This window comes from Balaenoptera borealis (genome assembly GCF_965194805.1).
Source record: "Balaenoptera borealis genome assembly, chromosome: 15".
In the NCBI taxonomy this organism is placed as follows: domain Eukaryota; kingdom Metazoa; phylum Chordata; class Mammalia; order Artiodactyla; family Balaenopteridae; genus Balaenoptera; species Balaenoptera borealis.
The window spans coordinates 56377954-56396826 of NC_138871.1; the positions used below are offsets into that span (position 1 = coordinate 56377954).

The 18873-nt window shown below is 48.0% G+C and overlaps 1 protein-coding gene across 3 annotated transcripts in view; it reads left to right on the forward strand.

Moving 5' to 3' along the window:
* The window catches only part of THADA (THADA armadillo repeat containing), a 319657-nt gene extending 301487 nt beyond the window's left edge, over positions 1-18170 (forward strand). For all 3 annotated transcript variants that reach the window (XM_082357946.1, XM_082357947.1, XM_082357948.1), the window contains 2 exons: positions 14822-14991; positions 16069-18170. In XM_082357946.1, coding sequence (XP_082214072.1) covers positions 14822-14991; positions 16069-16425 — 527 coding nt within the window. In that variant the 3' untranslated portion in view covers positions 16426-18170. The remainder of the gene's footprint in view (positions 1-14821; positions 14992-16068) is intronic.
* The last annotated feature ends 703 nt before the right edge of the window (positions 18171-18873 follow it).

An 18873-nucleotide genomic window follows, 5' to 3' on the forward strand; every position in this document is an offset into this window, starting at 1 on the left:
CCATACCTGGTTTTAGACTTCGTCAAGTTTTTTTTTTGTTTCTGTTTGTATGTTCGTTTCCACCAAGTCACATTTTCCCCCCTAGTTATTATTATTATCATTTGCAGTTTTCAGTGTCACAAACAGAATGACTTCTTTGGTCGATTATTATGAATTTTATCTTGTGCTATTTAGCCATTGTCAGTTTAGTTTTATGTTGATTGTTTTTACCAGTAACATTCATGGCAAGATCAAAACATCCTCAAGGTCAAAAACAACCGGCTTCTTCCCAGAGTTCCTCCTCCTCCTAATCCCTCCTCCCACCCTCCCCACCAAAGGGCTGATACTGAAAGCAAAGGAGCTGTTGTGGGCAGTGAACTCCAGGGCCTCAAAACCCTTAAGACCCAGATGCTCTTCCTAGCAGCTCATTTACATCCATCCTGCCACAGTTTGATCTTTTCTCCTTTTTAGTTGCTAAAAACCCAGAGCCTCACTGCTCTTTATTCTCTGAATGGTCATGGCTTCCTTGGCTTGTTCTTTAAAAAAGAGATTTTCTGTGGCCTCTCCCTTCCTTTCGCGTCCCTCCCTTCAGGCTTCTCCAGCCTCAGCCTCACCTCCCCCAGCCCCGGGTCATGGCAGCAGGTGGTTCCGATGCCTTTGGGAGGCCAACCGCAGTCGCAGGGAGGCTGCTGGGGAATGTTGGCCACAGATAGGGAAGGCCTTGGCTAACCTGGGAGTGAGCTCAATCTCAAGGTACAAACTCCCCAGAAACTTTGAAATCACAGGCACTTACATTTTGAGCACTGTTTATATATCTTAAAATCGCTTTGTGAGGGGCTTCCCTCGTGGCGCAGTGGTTAAGAATCCACCTGCCAGGACTTCCCTGGTGGCGCAGTGGTTAAGAATCCGCCTGCCAATGCAGGGGACACGGGTTCAAGCCCTGGTCCGGGAAGATCCCACATGCCACAGAGCAACTAAGCCCGTGTGCCACAACTACTGAGCCTGCGCTCTGGAGCCTTGCGGCACAACTACTGAGCCCGCGTGCCTAGAGCCCGTGCTCCGCAGCAAAGAGAAGCCACCGCAATGAGAAGCCTGCGCACCGCAATGAAGAGTAGCCCCCGCTCACTGCAACTAGAGAAAGCCCATGCGCAGCAACGAAGACCCAACTCAGCCAAAAATAAATAAATAAATAAAATTAATTTAAAAAAAAAAAAAAAACAAAACACCTGCCAATGCAGGAGACACAGGTTCGAGCCTTGGTCCGGGAAGATCCCACATGCCGCGGAGCAGCTAAGCCCGTGCGCCACAACTACTGAGCCTGCGCTCTAGAGCCCTCAAGCCACAGCTACTGAGCCCGTGTGCCACAAGTACTGAAGCCCATGCGCCTAGAGCCCATGCTCCACAACAAGAGAAGCCACTGCAATGAGAAGCCTGAGCACCGCAATGAAGAGCAGCCCCCGCTCGCCGCAACTAGAGAAAAGCCCGCACGCAGCAACGAAGACCCAATGCTGCCAAAAATAAAAATAAATTAATAAATAAATAAATTTTTTAAAAAATCACTTTGTGAGTTTAGGAGTTGTGTATACCTTGATTCGCTCATTATATTACCATGGACTGTCTTGGTTCAGTTTAGAGCTGTAGAAGCCTGGGAATGAGGAGAGGATACCTATAAGGGAGCTTTCTGGATTCTGGATAAAGGCTGGGAGGTGATAGTGGGAAGGTTCTCAGGAGAGAAAAATTGCCGTCCTGGATGTTTCTGATTTTAAATTTCTAGTCTTCAGATACACTTCCGGACCATCCTCATCCACTACCTTCCATATCCCACCAGTGTGTCTGGGGGAGCTGGGCAGCCCCCCATCTGGAGCTTTGTGCTGTGTCCGGGCCTGGACTGGACACATCTTCAGGGGAGCTCTGGCTCCTGGCACAGCGCCTTGTGCTCACAACAGCTGTGCTGAAATGAATCAGTCATTTGGTTTCTTCCTCTCTCCCACCTCGAGTCCTGAATAAGCTGAAAGTGTTGAGGATGGGAGTGGGGAACCAGGGAGGTGTATGAGGGGGTGCGCTGAGGGCCAGAGAAACCTCAGGAAGAATTCAGAAGGAGCTGGTCAGTCCTAAGAGCTCAGGCTGAGAAGAAATTCCCTGTAAGAGAAAGAAATTCCAATAGTGAAATCAACTAAAGAAATCTAGAGTGACTTCAAGGAAAGGGAAAAGAGAAATTGCAAGATCCAAGCTGGTGAATAAGGAATATGGAATGTGCCTGCAGAGCTGCTGAACTCTGCCCAGGCAGAGAAAGAAGAGGCTGATGGAAGAAGCAGTGTCAGATTGCCCAGCTTCCCCCCACCCCCAAGAGGGCTTCCCAATCTATAGGCATCCTCATTGTACCCCACCTCCATCAAAGGCTCTCCTGCCTGCCCTCACTGGCTCACTGGGCAGGGGCAGGGAGAGAGGGGTCAGACTGCCCCTTCCAGGAGGAGCACCTTGGGGTGAGTGACCATGTAGAGAGGAATAAAGCACACAAGGCGCTCAATTTCCACAAAGAGGTGGAGGTGATTGCCCGCTTTGGGAGGCTCAACAGAGTGAAATCACCAAGGAGGAGGCCAAGTGCAAGGGAAGTGCTGGAGAGGGCCCAGCTCATCTGGGGACCAGAGGCTGCCTTAGCACCCCATGCAGGAAGGGAGGGCTGGCATGATTTATCCTCACTGAACAGAGGAATGCCAAGTGTGGGCCCAACGCTATCATCCAGAGCGTCTCTGGTCTGGATCCAGCTCATCCCTCACCCTGTGGCCCCTTCACACACCAGGGCCCCAGGGGCACGCCTTGGTTATCCTGCTCTGGAACAGCCACGGACAAAGCCCATGTGTGCCTTACTCTTCCCCGCTGACCTTGGGAGGTCACCACAAGAAATGGGACAGAGTGTTGCACACAAAACTGCAGTCCCTTGGAAAGGTGGAGAGCTGGTGGGTGCCACTCCCTCCTCCTCAGATTGCAAGCCTCTAGGAGAACCAGGTCTTTTCCACAGTGTTGTTGCCTGAGGGTGATATTTGCTTGAATTCATTTCTTATTCTTTGGTGTGGTTAGAAGTGAACAAATGCAAGTATTTTCATAAGCTTTGAGCCAAGTGAACTATTAACCAGCTGTAATTTAATTTATCAACCCTTTTTTGGTGAAGTATGGCCCTGCTGAATAAGAAGTGCACACTTTTTACTCTTAGGAAATGCTTACTTGTTTTCATTCATTAGGCTGTATCCATTTTTAAAACCGGGAGGGAGGGGAAATATACGTATATATATTTACCCAGTGATTTGAGGTGTGCCCACATTTTTTAAATTATAGTTTTTTTAACCTTAAAAATAAAGTTTTTTAAAAAAAATATCTTTTCTTTAAAATGAAAACAAAGGATTTGCTGCAGTATCTCTGGTTTCATGATAGGTCAGCAGGAAAAAGGTTTGCATCAGGCACATGACTATACCTGTGGGGATCTCAGTCTTTGGGAGCTGGGTCTACAGGAACTTTTGGGAACCCAGATCATTTGTTCCATATGAAAATAGCTAGAAAATTAAGAAAAAGCAAATTACTAATATTTGAAAGATTTTTTTTCCCCAAGTATTTTTAGAATTTCAAATCATGGTGTTTTTATCCTTTCCCTCCAGAACTGGAAAATTTTTCCACTTCCGGACAGAAAGGGCTCTGTAGCAGGCTGTTCATCTCACGTGGCTGCTTTCCACCTGTTGTCACCTCTCTGCCCAGAGAGCTGGTGGGGTAAGGCTAGGGATTGCCTTCCAGAAAAAGGGGGTGAGGAGGTGAGCTCCTCCTCCTCTGCCCCAGATAGAGACCCAGGCCTCTGGTTCCTGATGAACACTGAAGAGCTCCATCCCTCCCTCCATGTGTTTACTTCAAGAGACTTCACTGAAGGGACTCTTTGCAGTTGTGCAAGGTTGTGGGTAGGGTTAAAGCAGGGTTTCTCAGCCTCTGCACTGTCAACATTTTGGAGAAGGGACTGTCCTGGGCATTGTAGCAGCAATGCTACATCCCCGGCCCCTACCCAGCAATGCCAGTAGCACCACCTCCTCTGAATTGTGACAACCAAAAATGTCTCCAGACATTGGCAAATGTCCCCTGGGGGGTAACATGTCGAGGTTGAGAACTGCCAGGTGAAGGGAGGCACTTAGAGACCAGCAGTGGTAGGAAACTACCACTGCCCCTACACCCTGCAGCTGAGAGCAGGGGGACTGAGGTTACAGAACCCAGTGGGAGCTGAGTCAGGGGTTACAGCCACCGCCAGAACCTTGGCAACTTGCAGGGAAGGATACAGGAAAGAAACACCCAACTTCTCTCTCTTCCTGCCTTCCAAAATCTCAGTGTTCCCTCCCTATTAGAAGAATCTAGGTAGAAGCCAGGTGGCAAGGAAACTTGGGTTGATCCATGGAGATCAAATTCCTGGGGCACTGAGCGGGATAGAGAAGGACAAAGAATGGGTCTGGGGGTGGGAGGTGGGGGGCGGCAAACAGGAAATAATCAGTTTATTCATCCATCCATCTGTTCATTCAACATTTATAGGTAGCTTAGCAGAATAGTCCAGAATACAGGTTCTGGAGTCAGACAAGCCTGTATCTGGGTTTGTGTCTGGCCCTACCACGTACAACCTGGGTGATCTTGAAAGAGTAAGTTCTCTAAACCTCAATAACCTTAAATGTAAAGTGGCAACAATTAATCCTGTCTCCACGTGTGACCGGACTCTTGTGATCTTGAGGTTTTCCCATTGGGGAAACTCAACAAAGCCCTAAGTCAGTTGCTTTAGTACAAGACTCTAGTCAAGTGCCAAGTGAATGGTATCTGCTGTGTGCCCACTGCTATCTCATGGGTGATCCCAGGAAGAGGAGAGACATGGGGCTCAGCCACGGAATGCGTTTCCTCACCATCTGTGAACACATTGAATACAGGTACGAGCAGAGACAGGTCACAGTGGGCTGGAGAGACCCAGACCACAGGACTTGAGTTGGGTCCGGAGGGATGAGTAGGCCTGGCTAAGTCAAGATAGGAAGAAGATCCATCACACAGAAGGAATGATGAGGAAATCAAAGCCGTGAGAGGCGGAGGGAGAGGGAAGGCCCAGCAAGCAGTGGAGGGAATGTGAGGAGAGAGCTTTGTTTGAGGGTCTCAGTGTTCCCGTCTGTACAGGTAAGGGGCTGGCTGGAGGCCAGCTGCCCTCCTGGGTACCCTAGTGTAGGCGCCACAAGCCCGCATGCCTGCAGGGGTGAGGTGGGAGGCAGTAGGGCCAGATAGGGCACACAGATGCCTCCTACAGGGCGTGGCCACTGCTCTGCTCCAAGCAGCTGTTAAGTCTCAGTAAAACACAGGCATAGAGACATCAGGTTCTAATTTTCTGAATTTTCCAAAGATGCTAGGCATTTGGATTTTTATGAGAAATCTGATATTTAAAAAACCATGTGAGCTGTACCAAACTTGTGTGAGGACCCAGCAGTCCATTTGCACTGCTGCCTGGTGCTTCCGCTGGGTCCCGTGGGGCCTGGGAACCCCGGAGCTGTGTGTGTTTGGTTGCCTCTATGTGTACGGTCTTTTTGTTTTTTGTTAATAAATTTATTTATTTATTTATTTATTTATTTATTTATTTTTGGCTGCGTTGGGTCTTTGTTGCTGCGTGCGGGCTTTCTCTAGTTGTGGTCAGCGGGGGCTACTCTTTGTTGCGGTGCGTGGGATTCTCGTTGCGGTGGGTGGGATTCTCATTGCGGTGGCTTCTCTTTGTTGTGGAGCACGGGCTCCAGGTGTGCGGGCTTCAGTAGTTGTGGCACGCGGGTTCGGTAGTTGTGGCTCACGGGCTCTAGAGCGCGGGCTCAGTAGTTGTGGCGCATGGGGCTTAGTTGCTCCACGGAATGTGGGATCTTCCCAGACCAGAGCTCGAACCCGTGTCCCCTGCATTGGCAGGCAGATTCTTAACCACTGCACCACCAGGGAAGTCCTACGTGTACGGTCTTTTAAACAGTGGTTTTCAGGGCTTAAAAAACAAAAAGAAGAAACAGAAGTAGGAGGAGGAAGAAGGGTCCACCTGGGCCAGCTGAAGTCTGAGTTCCCGGCCAGACTTAGTACCATGGACAAGAGGGAGTGAGGGGAGGGGCTGACTCATCCAGGGCACGACGAAGAGCCGTGAGTGCGTGGGCAGTGGTCTCAGTGCCTGCTGGGCTGCCCTTGGGAGCACCGACTGGCACATTCGCGTCTTCTTTGATGAAATTTTCAAAATATTCAGCTAAAGAACAGAGACTAATACCACGAATACCTATGTTCCCCGACCCAGACTTCCTGCTGGGTTCATCAGAGCTGCTGGAGGGGCCACCTCTCTCCGTTCCTTAGGACAGACCTTCCTCTGGGTCATCTGTCTCAGGTCGGGGTCATCTGGGACCTCTGTTTCATGGTAAAGTCTGAGATGATGACCTTTGATGGTTTAGGAAGTCCTCTCACTGACCGCAGTGCCTGGAGATCCCACCGCTGAGCCCTGGCTCCGAGGGCCCTGGAGAGTGGAGAGCCTCGGCTCTAGGGGTAGAGGGTCAGCAGGGGCAGGGGGCAGCGAGGTTCCTGGAGACCCTGCAAGAGTTGAATGGCAGTCAGCAGCTGAACCAAGCTTTGGTTCCACACTTGTTTCTCATGACTAGTTAAAATACAGGCTCTTGCCCTGCTGAGGAGGATGTGAAGAAATCTGTGGAGAAGACTGGAAATGATGAAGTTGTCTGGAAACAGCTTAGTGAAACCTTAAAATATTTTCACTCACAAAAAAGGAAGCACAGTTGTACTTACTCAACTCTGCTCCCCCAAGCCTGCTCTAGGCCGTCTGCCCCTCCATCTTCACTTCCAGCTCCCCCAAACCCCCCTCTTAAACAGGCAGGTCTAACCTCCCTGCCCTTCCTTTTTTTTTTTTTTAATGAAGGGTTTTTAATTAATTAATTTATTTATTTATTTTTGGCTGTGTTGGGTCTTTGTTTCTGTGCAAGGGCTTTCTCTAGTTGTGGCAAGCGGGGGCCACTCTTCATCGCGGTGTGCGGGCCTCTCACTGTCGCGGCCTCTCTTGTTGCGGAGCACAGGCTCCAGACGCACAGGCTCAGTAGTTGTGGCTCACGGGCCTAGTTGCTCCGCGGCATGTGGGATCTTCCCAGACCAGGGCTCGAACCCGTGTCCTCTGCATTAGCAGGCGGATTCTCAACCACTGCGCCACCAGGGAAGCCCCTCTGCTCCTCCTTTTCATCCCAGCTATGCTTGGCCTCTGCCTGCCCGAGTTTCCCCTCCGTGTAGCTCTCCCTCCTCCCACTCCCCACTTTTTTTTTTCTCCTGTCCTTTTATTACTGCTAGTAATGGTACAATTAGTTCCTGTCATTCACCATCTTGGACTATTTCCTAACACTTCATATGTGTCAGCTTGCCTCTGACTAAACTATCTGCTCTCTGAGAGAAGGGCCTGGAATTTTCCATGTTTCTCATAGTCCCCCCTCCCTCCCAACCCCCTATCTGGTGATCGATAAATACTTGTGGGGAGATAAAAGCTTGACTTGATGGGTAAATGGGTGGGGGGAGCAGAGAGTTGGTTGGGTAGCAGGGTTGAGGGATTTTCCACAAATGCCTGAAACAGGATTCTCCAGAGCTAGTGGCAGGGAGAATCCAACCCATCACCATTTGCTCAGCATTTCCTGGGCTGACTTGACTTCTCTTGGGAAGGACTGGGAAGGAGGCTTGACCAATGGCCTTGGTCTAGAAGGCATCTCCCCCATGATACTTTAGAATCAGACGGTAGGTTTCTAATCCATGGCCTGAATTGGTTTTTAAGGTTGGCAACATAGAAAAAATCTATGTCGGCACTTTCATTTTAATCAGTACAGTTGAAAATGACTTCAAAGCCTATGACTTGCTTGTCTACCTGCCTAGAAATGATCCCTTCTCTTAGTCGGGGGACACAGCCTGGGCCTTTGAGTGGATCCAGCATACTGCGTGAAGCCTGCACTTCAGCTCCCAGCCCCAAGGTGGGCCTCTTCCTGGAGGTGGGAAAGAAGACGGCAGGGGAGCAAGTAGGAGTTTCTGATCCCCAGGCGTCCGCCTTGGCAAGAGAGCCCTGATGTGGCCGGAGCAGTAGCAAGAGGAAGTCTACGCGGCAGCAGCCCTGCAGCCTCTTGTCTGCTGCCCTCCCCTGCAATCCACGCGAGTTATTCATTCTCAAGGATGGAAAGCACAGGATTAACCAGTTCTAAACGCTCATTTGTTGGGTTTCCAACTCGCTTCCAAGTGACTGTTAATCCAGTCTGCCTTGCACTGTCCCCCACAGACATGAGTGTGTGCCAGCACCCCTTTCCCGCTTGAAGCGCTCCCAGAGGGGGCTTGCCTTAGCTACGTAGCCAGTTGGGGAGAGTCTAGGAGATGATTTTTCCCCCGCACTGACGTCTCCCCTCCCCTGACTCCTGCAGCTCTTGGGATCCAGACCACTCCATGGAGCACCTGATTCCTTACTGTTGCCTGAGTGTTAGCCTGACCTTCCAGTCTAGACCACCAGCTTCCTGAGGACAGCACATGTCAGCCACTTGCTTTGCTTTCCCACAGTACTTAGCACAGCACTGGCCCCAGAGCAGACCATCAGCACCTGTTTCCTGACTATATGGTGAAGGGCCAGGCAGAGTCCCAGCTCCTCCCGGAAGTCTTCTCGAGCCTTCTCTCCGCCTTCTGACCCAACCATTCACCTCTGCAAAGTCCTCCAGCACCTGAGGCCTGGGCCCCACAAGCAAGCTTGAGGGCTCTAGACATTTGGCTCCTCAAGTAGACTAGCCCTTTCCAGGCAGGCCCTGTGGCCAGGCTTCCTCCCAGCAACTGGAACTAACTTGGGCACATAGCAGAGTTTTTTTTTTTAACGTAATAGTTTTACTGAGATATACCATACACATACCATACAAGTCACCCATTTAAAGAGTATGATTCAGTGTTTTTTATCATACTCATAGACTTATGCAACCGTCAGCACAAACAGTTTTAGAATATTTTCATCACTCCAAAAAGAAATCCCACAACCTACCCTTGGTTCCTCCGTATTAGTTTCCTGTGGCTGCTGTAACAAATGACCACAAACTTGGTGGTTTAAAACAATACCAATTTATCGTCTCACAGTTCTAGAGGCCAGAAGTCTGAAATTAATGTGTCAGCAGGGCCACACTCCCTCTGCAGGCTCTAGGGAAGAATCTGGCCCTTGCCTCTTCCAGCTTCTGGAGGCTGTCACCATTTCCTTGCTTGCATCACTCTAGCCTCTGCCTCTGTCTTCACATCACCTTCTCCTCTGTGTGTCTTCCTATGTGCATCTAGTGTCAAACCTCTCCCTGCCCCTCTCTTATTAGGACAACTGTGATGGCATCTAGGGGCCACCCAGATCATCCAAGATTATCTCCTCATCTCAGTATCGGGCTCAACTTAGTCACATCTGCAAAGACCCTTTTTCCAAGTAAAGTAACATTCACAGTGTCCGGGGATTTGACATAGATATCTTTTGGGAGGCCATTTTTCAGCCTTCCACACTCTCCATGCCCCCCAGCCCAGATGTAATGCATATAGCATAAAATACATCAAATTAAAGTGTGCATATGTACAAATTTCAGTATATTCATAAGGTTGTACAACCATCACCGCTATCCAATTCGAGAACATTTTCATCAACTCAAAAAGAAACACTGTATCTATCAGCAATCATTCCTCATTCTCCAATCCCTGGCAACCACTACTCTACTTTTTGTCTCTATGATTTGCCTGTTCTGGACATTTTGTATGAGTGGAATCATACAATATGTGGTCTTCTGTGTCTGGCTTCTTTCACTTAGCATGTTTTCAAGGTTCATCTGTGTTGTAGCATGTATCAGTACTTCATTCGTTTTTATAGCTGAATAATATTCCATTGCATGGATGTACCACATTTCATTTATGCATTCATTGGTTCATGAACGTTTTGGTTGTTTCCACTTACTGGCTTTTATGAATAATGCTCTTATGAACATTCATGTACACATTTCTGTGTGGACATATGTTTTTTTTACTTCTCTTAGTTATATGCCTAAGTGCAGGAGAGGCTTTGAGACTGTTTTCCAAAGTGGCTGCATCATTTTACATTCCTACCAGCAATATATGAGAGTTTTAATTTCTTTACATCTTCACCAAAACTTAGTATCTATCTTTTTTATTAAAGTTATACTAGTAGGTATGAAGTGGTTTCTCATTGTGGTTTTGATTTGTCTTTCCCTGATGGTTAATGATGCTAAGTATCTTTTCATGTGCTTATTGGTCGTTTGTATATCTTTTCTGGAGAAATGTCTATTCAGACCCTTTGCACAGGTTTTAACTGGGTTATTTGTCTCTTTATTATTGGGTTTTAAGAGTTTTTTATGTACTTTAGATACAAATCCCTTGTATGTTCTCCAATTCTGTGAGTTTTTTTGCATTCTTAATGATGTCCTTTGAAGTACAAAAGTTTTCAATTTTGATGAAGTCTAACTTTTTTTGCTTGTGCTTTTGATGTCACATTTAAGAAACCATTGCCTACTCCTATATTTTTCTATGAGTTTTATAGTTTTACCTGTGAAACTTCAGTCTTTGATACATTTTGAGTTTATTTTTATATATGTTGTGAGGTAGGGGTCCAGTTTCATTCTTTTGCATGTGCATATCCAGTTGTCTTTGCTCCATTGGTTGAAAAAACTGTTCTTTCCCCCCAGCCAGTTGTTTTAACACCCTTGTCAAAAGTCAATTGACTGTAATTGTGAGAGTTTATTTCTGGACACTCAGTTCTATTCCATTGATCTATATTATGTCTATCCTTATGCCAGTTTTGAAATTGGGAAGTATGAGTCCTCCAGTTTTGTTGTATTTTTCCAGGTTGTTTTGGCTGTTCTGGACACACAACAGATTCTTCCGACAGACTTGTTGCTTGGTCACTTGCTTTCTTGCTTCCTCGATGGACCTGCAGGCCTGTGAGAGTTTGGCTGGCCTGTATGGTTAGGTGAAAAATTCCTCCCCCTACTCTTCAGCCTCCCCTTCAGAAGGCATTTGGCCAGTAGAGATCTGGGCTGTTCTGGCTGAGCTATCTTCATCCAGGGCAAGGTAGAAAAAGAGGGAACTTGGTGAGGTGCATCTGGCCCCTCAAGCAGGTCTAAATCCAGCTAATCCTGCCCTCACCCCCAGCCCAATGTCCCTACCCCATCTCTCCTCACCTTGCAGGGTTAGTGTTTGGATGGTTATAATTCTAGTAGATTTCACTTCCAGCCAACACACCAGCTCTCCTCTTGTGCTTCTGTCATTCCTGTCACTCTCCTGCCACTTCCTAAGCATGATGCACAGCAAAATGGTGCAGGATGGAGGATGTCTGTCGTGTCAGGTGGGGCAGGTGCATCAGTCTGGCCTTCCTGGTGGCATCTCTGGTCACCTCCAAGTGTTCTTCATGGACCCAGCAGGAATGTTGCCTGAGCTGCAGGCACTGGTTTTGCTGGTGGATGAAACTGTTTTCTTCTCTATGGGGCTTTCAGTCCTTGCCTCAAGGAGACAAAAAGAAGGGTTGCGGGGGAAAACGGGTGAATCAGCAGAGGGCAGGTTTTTCTGGAAGATTTCAAGATAAGCTGACCTGCTGCTGGTGCCACAATACTGAGGACTTACAGCTTTGACCCTTTTTTTCAAAATATGGCCCCCAGCTGGGAGCTCCTTTTCATGAATAAAAGTGATAAAACTGAGTCTGACTTATTCATCTCCATGGGTCACTGGGCGTGTTTCTCCATGGCTTCCCTGCAGGGGCGGGGTTGGCCTATGACTGAGGGAGACTTAGCTCAGTGCCATCACTGCTAACTGTGCAAACTTGGACCTGTTACCCAACCTCTGTGAGCACAACTTCCTTGTTTGTTAAATAAGGATACCTCCCTCCTGGTGGTGGGAGCAACAAGAGTTCAAATAGAAGGAAAGTGTTCGTTATTATCAGCTTCTTTCTGGCTTTCTTTGTGGCAGTCCCTGTGTTAGTATTCAAACCAAATCAAGTGGGGTAAAGGAAGAGATTTCATGATCTCTAGAGCCATAAACTGGAATGTTTTGAGCATCTGCTATGTGTTTAATTGTATGCTGATCTTCATGTGTATTTTTCAGTTCTTTGAGGTTTGAAAGATGCCAATTAATGGTATCTCTTCCCCATACAGACTCTAAACCAGTTGAGAACTACACAGGGGAGTCAGTAGAGATGAAAATAGAGATTGTGTTATAGGTGAAGGCTGGACCAACACATGGCTCACACCGACAGCTAAAATGTACCTTCACGCCTCCCCCCAACTTTTTCTGTTTCCCAGTTTGAAGCCTGATTCCAGGCTGCAGAGCCTAAGGGGCAGGTGTCCTGAGGGATTGATTTGGGGCTCTGAGGATAGTAACATTGATCCTTTGGCTGCTTCCGTGAGTCCTGGGCTGTATGTAGTGCTGGCCCTGCTGGAGGTTCACCAACTCTGTTTATCTCACCAGGAAGACCTACATCTCTGGAATGTTGGTGCTAATCCTCCAAATCTGTGCTCTGCATGCACCATGAAACTTGTTGTCAATTCCGGTTTCTTTATGGCCACTTAAAGCTCTCTGACTGTACGCAAGTGAGTTAACGTATCTGTGCCTGGATTCCTCACCTGTGAAGTAGGGATGGTAATACCCAACCCAAAGGATGCTGAAGGACTGGAGAGAAAGGACTTGCTTAGGGACCGGCACCTAATAGGTCCACTAAGCCTGGTTCAACGCCCTGGGGAACTCAGCTTTCCATTCCAGACTCTGAGGCTTCTCCCTGTGTGCTGAGCAAGTCTCTTTGGGGGCCAAATGGTCACAGACAGGTCTGTGGGCTGGCGTGGAGATGTGGATTTGAGAAAGATGAGGTCTCAGTAGAAGTGTGTCATTGAAAGATAAGCATTGGTGTATGGATGCATCCATAGAGATTTATTGTCTGTGCGGTGGGATTTCAGTCCTACGTTTCAGGCCTCCTCCAGGTTGGGGGTGGGAGACACGGGGTTGTTAGCAGAAATGTCAACGCCCTGAGCCTCCCTTCAAACCCATATTTAGGACTGCCTAAGGCAAAATGGTGAAGTAAGCAATGGTTTCCCCAAGGCACCCACTTCCTCTTTCTGCACCCCATTCGACTCTTTTAGCACCCTTCCTCCATCCAGCTAAGAAAATGAGTCTCTGGAAAACGATTTCACGCTAACACAGAGGGCAGCAGAATATGAGCTAATTCCAGCCCCCCACCTGTCATTGTACGGCCTGTGAACTACAAATGGTTTTTACATTTTTAAATGGTTGGAAAAAATCAAGAATATTATTTTGTGAAATAAAAATTACATGAAAGTCAAATTTTATTGTAACATAAATAAAGTTTTATTGGAACCTAGCCACAACCACTTGTTTACATATTGTCTATGGCTGCTTTCAGTCAGAGACCGTAAGACTCCCAAAGTCTAAAATATTTACCTTCTGGCCCTTTAAGAAAAAGTTTGCTGATGCCCTGCTCTAAGATGTTAGAGAGTTGATGTGTTATGTGCTCAGTGGGATTTGGTTCAGAGGAAGGGACAAAGCAGTGGAGTTCAGGCATTGTCAGCAGGCCTGCAGAGGAGACGCTGGGTGGGAAGCTTTCGTGATATCCTTCCAGTTAGAAGGGCTGAGGGGAGATAGATGTCTAGTCTTGTAGGTGGGGCTGCTTCTGTCCACACTGGGATAGGGGGTATGGAAATGGTGGGATTCAGGCCTATGACTCATTCTAGCTGCACAGACAGCAGGATTCAGGAGTGGATTAATAACTCTTAGTGAGTGTATCCCAGTATCCCACCAGCTTCCCCCCTGCCAGGCTAGTGGCAGTGATTTTCCGTTTTTTTTTTTTGGCTGCGTTGGGTCTTCGTTGCTGCGCGCGGGCTTTCTCTAGTTGCGGTGAGCAGTGGCTACTCTTCGTTGCGGTGCGCGGGCTTCTCGTTGCGGTGGCTTCTCTTGTTGCGGAGCACGGGCTCTAGGTGGGCGGGCTTCAGTAGCTGCAGCACGCGGGCTCGGTAGTTGTGGCTCGCAGGCTCTAGAGTGCACAGGCTTCAGTAGTTGCAGCGCGTGGGCACAGTAGTTACGGCGTGCGGGCTCTAGGGCGTGCAGGCTTCAGTAGTTGTGGCGCACGGGCTCAGTAGTTGTGGCTCGCAGGCTCTAGAGCACAGGCTCAGCAGTTGTGGTGCACGGGCTTAGTTGCTCCGTGGCATGTGGGACCTTCCCGGACCAGGGATCAAGCCCGTGTCCCCTGCATTGGTAAGGCAGATTCATTCATTCATTCATTCATTCATTCATTTATGGCTGTGGTGGCTTCTCTTTGTTGCTCAGCACAGGCTCTAGGCGCGTGGGCTTCAGTAGTTGTAACACGTGGGCTCAGGAGTTGTGGCTCGCGGGCTCTAGAGCGCAGGCTCAGTAGTTGTCGTGCACAGGCTTAGTTGCTCCGTGGCATGTGGGATCTTCCTGGACCAGGGCTCGAACCCGTGTCCCCTGCATTGGTAAGGCAGATTCATTCATTCATTCATTCATTCATTCATTCATGGCTGTGGTGGCTTCTCTTTGTTGCTCAACACAGGCTCTAGGCGCGTGGGCTTCAGTAGTTGTAACACGTGGGCTCAGCAGCCCGTAACACCCGTGCCCGCTGCATTGGCAGGCAGATTCTTAACCACTGTGCAACCAGGGAAGTCCCTGGCAGTGGTTTTACCTGAAGCCTTTAACGTTCCTGGAGTCCTGCACAGCCTCCCCAGTTGGCCCTGAGCAGCACATTCATGGCTCACCTCTCTCATTTCCACAGAATTTGCCTTCTGCCGGGTGGACGCCTCCATCGCACTGGATCTGGCCCTGGCTGTGCTGTGTGACCTGCTCCAGCAGTGGGACCAGCTGGCCCCTGGACTCCCAGTCCTGCTAGGATGGCTGTTGGGGGAGGGTGATGACCTCATGGCCTGTGTGGAGAGCGTGCATCAGGTAATCCTGGGGTGTCAGGGCAGTGGAGGTGGGTGGGAGTGATCCTACACGCACCGGATGCAGCACTTACAGGCTTACATGGGCTTGATGTGCCTGCTGAAAGTGTGCTTCTGGATGCTCAGATTACAGAGCAGTAAGCAATTAGGGAGTCTCCAAATGGCCCCAGCAGCCCGAGGGTGCTGCTGGGGCAGCTCTCGTGCTGGCTGTGGAGTTCCAACGGTAAGCCTTCCGATCAGTGTGGGGAGGGGTCTTTGAAAGAGGCCCCTTGGAAGTTGAGAGTTTAATTATGGAGAATGCTTATTCATCAACATTGGAGTGACCAGGGGCTCCCCATGGTTAGGTCTGAAGGTGAAACACTTCCAGAGAATCAGGGTCCTTCCAGGGTCTCTGCTGCTTGAAGAAAACTATGAGCCCCTCCAGGTGGGGGTCAGTCAACAGATAGGGAAACTGAGGACCCAGATAAGCAGTAAAAGCATCTTGAGAACTGAAATTCCTCTCTGCCAGTGTCTGACTCAGCTGGTCTTCTTGGCATCCCCAGCAGGCCAATAGTTCAAAAAGCAGCCTGTTTATGGGAAATTAGGAGACAAGATAAAGTGTCTGTGATAAAATGACCTTGAAAATCCCCAGCATTATAGAAATTTGGTTTCATACTGAGAGACTAGTGTCTCATGTTTGTCAATTCTTCGCTCTTTGCTGCTCAGATCTCCCTTCCTCCCTCCTCTCTGATTTCTAGATGCACCTTCAGGTCTAGGGCCCCCTCCTGTGTTGAGGTCCCCTTTTCAGCACCAAGCCCCCAAAATATCTTGGCTGAGAACCACAAACACATCTTTATCAAAGGTCATGTTAAGTCTGGGGGAAAAAAATTTCTCTCCAGTGGAGAAGTACAACGAGTGAAAATAGAAGGTGACCTTCAAGGCTGCAAGTGCTGTGTGTACAGGGGTGTTGACAGGCGAGAGTGGGCCCTCTGTCAGGTGGGGAGGGGACACACTGCTTCTGCATCTGCCAGGACTCTGCTCTGGACTGGGGCCAGTCAGCATCCCCTGTAAGGTTGACTTTTGGCTTTTTAATCGGACTTAGGTGGAAGAGGACTACCTGTTTGAAAAAACAGAAGTCAACTTTTGGGCTGAGACCCTGATCTTCATGAAATACCTCTACAAGCACCTCTTCCGCCTCCTCTCCAAGTCCAGCTGGTGTCCCCTCAGCCCCGAGAGGCTCTGTCATCTTCAGAGGACAGCGTCAGAGCAACGCCACCTCCTTTCCCAGCTCTTCAGAGAGCTGCCACCAACTGCTGAGTTTTTGAAGACGGCGGAGTTCACGAGACTGCGCGTTCGGGAGGAAAGGGCTTTGGCTTGCCTGAGGCTACTGGCGTTTCTGGAAGGAAAGGAAGGGGAAGACACCCAGTTCTCAGGGCTTTGGACTCCCCTGCAGCAGTGAATCAGTTAACTCTTCCAAGAACAGAAATGGCTTGTTGAAGAAAGAAGACTTGTGGGGTTGGGGGTAGGGTGGATTGTTCCCCCAGTCAATCCGCAGGAAAATGTTGAACAGAAACTTAAGCGTCTTCTCCCCTTCACAACTCCCCCACTTCTGTGAGTCTAGTCTTCTGTCCTACAGAGGACTTTTTCTTCAGTTCAGTCATTCAAGGCAGCCTCGTTTATTGCAGCTACTGTAGGAAGTGAGGCTACCACGTTGAATATTGACTCTGTTCCCAGGTGCAGGCCACCTGCAGGCCTGAATTAGCCTTTTTCATCCCCCAGGACCTCCAGTGTCCAACCAGAGCCGGCCTACATTTTTCTCTGAATTGACTACACAGAGTTGGGTTTTAACACATGATTTTCCCCCCCTTTTCTGGCTAGTTGTAGGAGCTGGATTAGTTGGCAAACAGCCCACTTGGTCAGAATTCCAAATTTTATTCGATTTTAGCAAAGGCAGAAATATGTTCCAAATGTTGGATCCTGGGAGAATCAAGGATCGACTTCATACAAATAATTTTGTTTTTACTGTCTGCATGTTTAAGCCTTCAGTGACCTACACATGCCATCCTAATTATTAAAAGAGCCATTAAGAGCTCCTACCCACCTCTCCCCACCATAAAAAGTATTTGTGCTATTGTTAGGAAAACAGATTCACCACCCAGTGAAATCATAGACTCTTGGCTGTTAGAAGGAACCTGGGGAAAGGAGAGTCAGAATAAATGACTTATTTGATGCCTACACTGTTTACTGTCATTTTCTTGGTGGCAGTAACAAGAAGATTCTTATTTAAGATGCCAGAAAACTTTTATCCATTTCAGTGATTTAACCTGGAAACCTTAAGGGTTTTCTGCTTTTCTAAGTCCAGCCCTCCCCTCTTCCTCAGACACCCAGCAGGTGTCGCTCTTGCATACGTTTTGCTGCTAGTTTTGTTTTTCACTGGCTTACCAGTTTTAATTTATAATTTCAGAGTAAGTGTTACCCAAAGACAGTTATCTTGAAATTCATAGCTTGGATGGGTCATAGCCTCATCCATGTTCATTTTTCATCCTAGTTATCTGAAAAAACCATTTCAGTAATCCTACGTACACTTGGCCCAGCTTTTTAGGGTCTGTAAATACTTCTCAGGTGAGCAATCCGAATTATTTTATTGAGGTTTGAGGGTCTGGAGGGGCAGTTTAGAGGGGAGAGGGTTTGATATGATCATTTCCTACTACAGAAAGACTTATATTTCAAATGTAATTTGTTTCTCTTTGAAAGAAAACCACCTAACACTAGAAAATAGAGCCTACTAGAAGAATAGAGAAAGGTCTGTGTAGGAAGAAGCAAGGAAAGAAGTTAACTTAGTGTCCAAAGTTTTGCCCTGAAGAGACAGGAAATTCCCTGGTGGTTTTGCACTACTCAGCTCAAAATGTGTTTTCTGTGATCCTGAATTAATAACCTGGTTAGGCATCTGTGTAGCCCACACTTGATGGAAAGTTGCCAACTGAACATTTCTTTTTGTTCTGAGAAGACGTGGCTGGTGAGAAGTCAGGGAATTGTTGGCACAATGTGGTGATAACCATGGTAGAATAATTATGAAACCGGCTCCAGCAAAGCCCAGCTCACTGGAAAAGGCCAGCATTCCTTTTTTCTCCATTTAAAATGAAATAAAAGCAGTTACATAATAATAAAAATATTTTCTACCAGCAGGTACTCTGTACCAAAGCATGTACCATAGCATGTTTACATGTTAGCTCCAAAGTCCTTCTACCAAGCCTGCAAAGTGGGTGTTCTCATAGCTGTTGAGAATTACCCCAGATTTTGATTTTGGCTGGTTGTAGCCAGCCTGAGAGCACAGGAGAGACAGATGTTTCCACTGGTTTTTGTATCTGAAATCTTGTCACTGACCTCCAATAGCAGTGGTGAGGGAAATTGCTGTTTCACACTTTCCTGATGCATTCCCACGGGAAACTCAGAATAACCCACTGTCGGGGCCATCCTCAGACTCTTGTGCTGTGGTTCATTTCAACAAAGAAAACAGCATCAGGGTTCTTGGGTATTCTAGGCTGTGTCAGCCATGGTTGCCCAGCCTTGTCTACGGGCCAGTGTAGGCCGGGTGGCAAGAGTGAAGCAGTCACTTCTTCTGAGGTCACTGCCCTTGGCTCCAAGCTCGAGGGTCCAAGATTTGGTGACCCCTCAGCACTGCATTCACGATTCTGTAGACCTCCACCCATCTGGCCATACTCCAGAGGCCTGGCTTTCTCCATTTTTATGCTTTGTCAATTTGTTTTAATAAATAAGATGGAGTATACTTATCTTTTAAAAACCTTAACAGATAACTCATTTGCACCTTGACAAAGGTGAGAGATGAGTAAAGCAGGAATTATCTTAGTTTTACAAAGAAACCCAGGTGCCAAAGTGATTTTGTGAT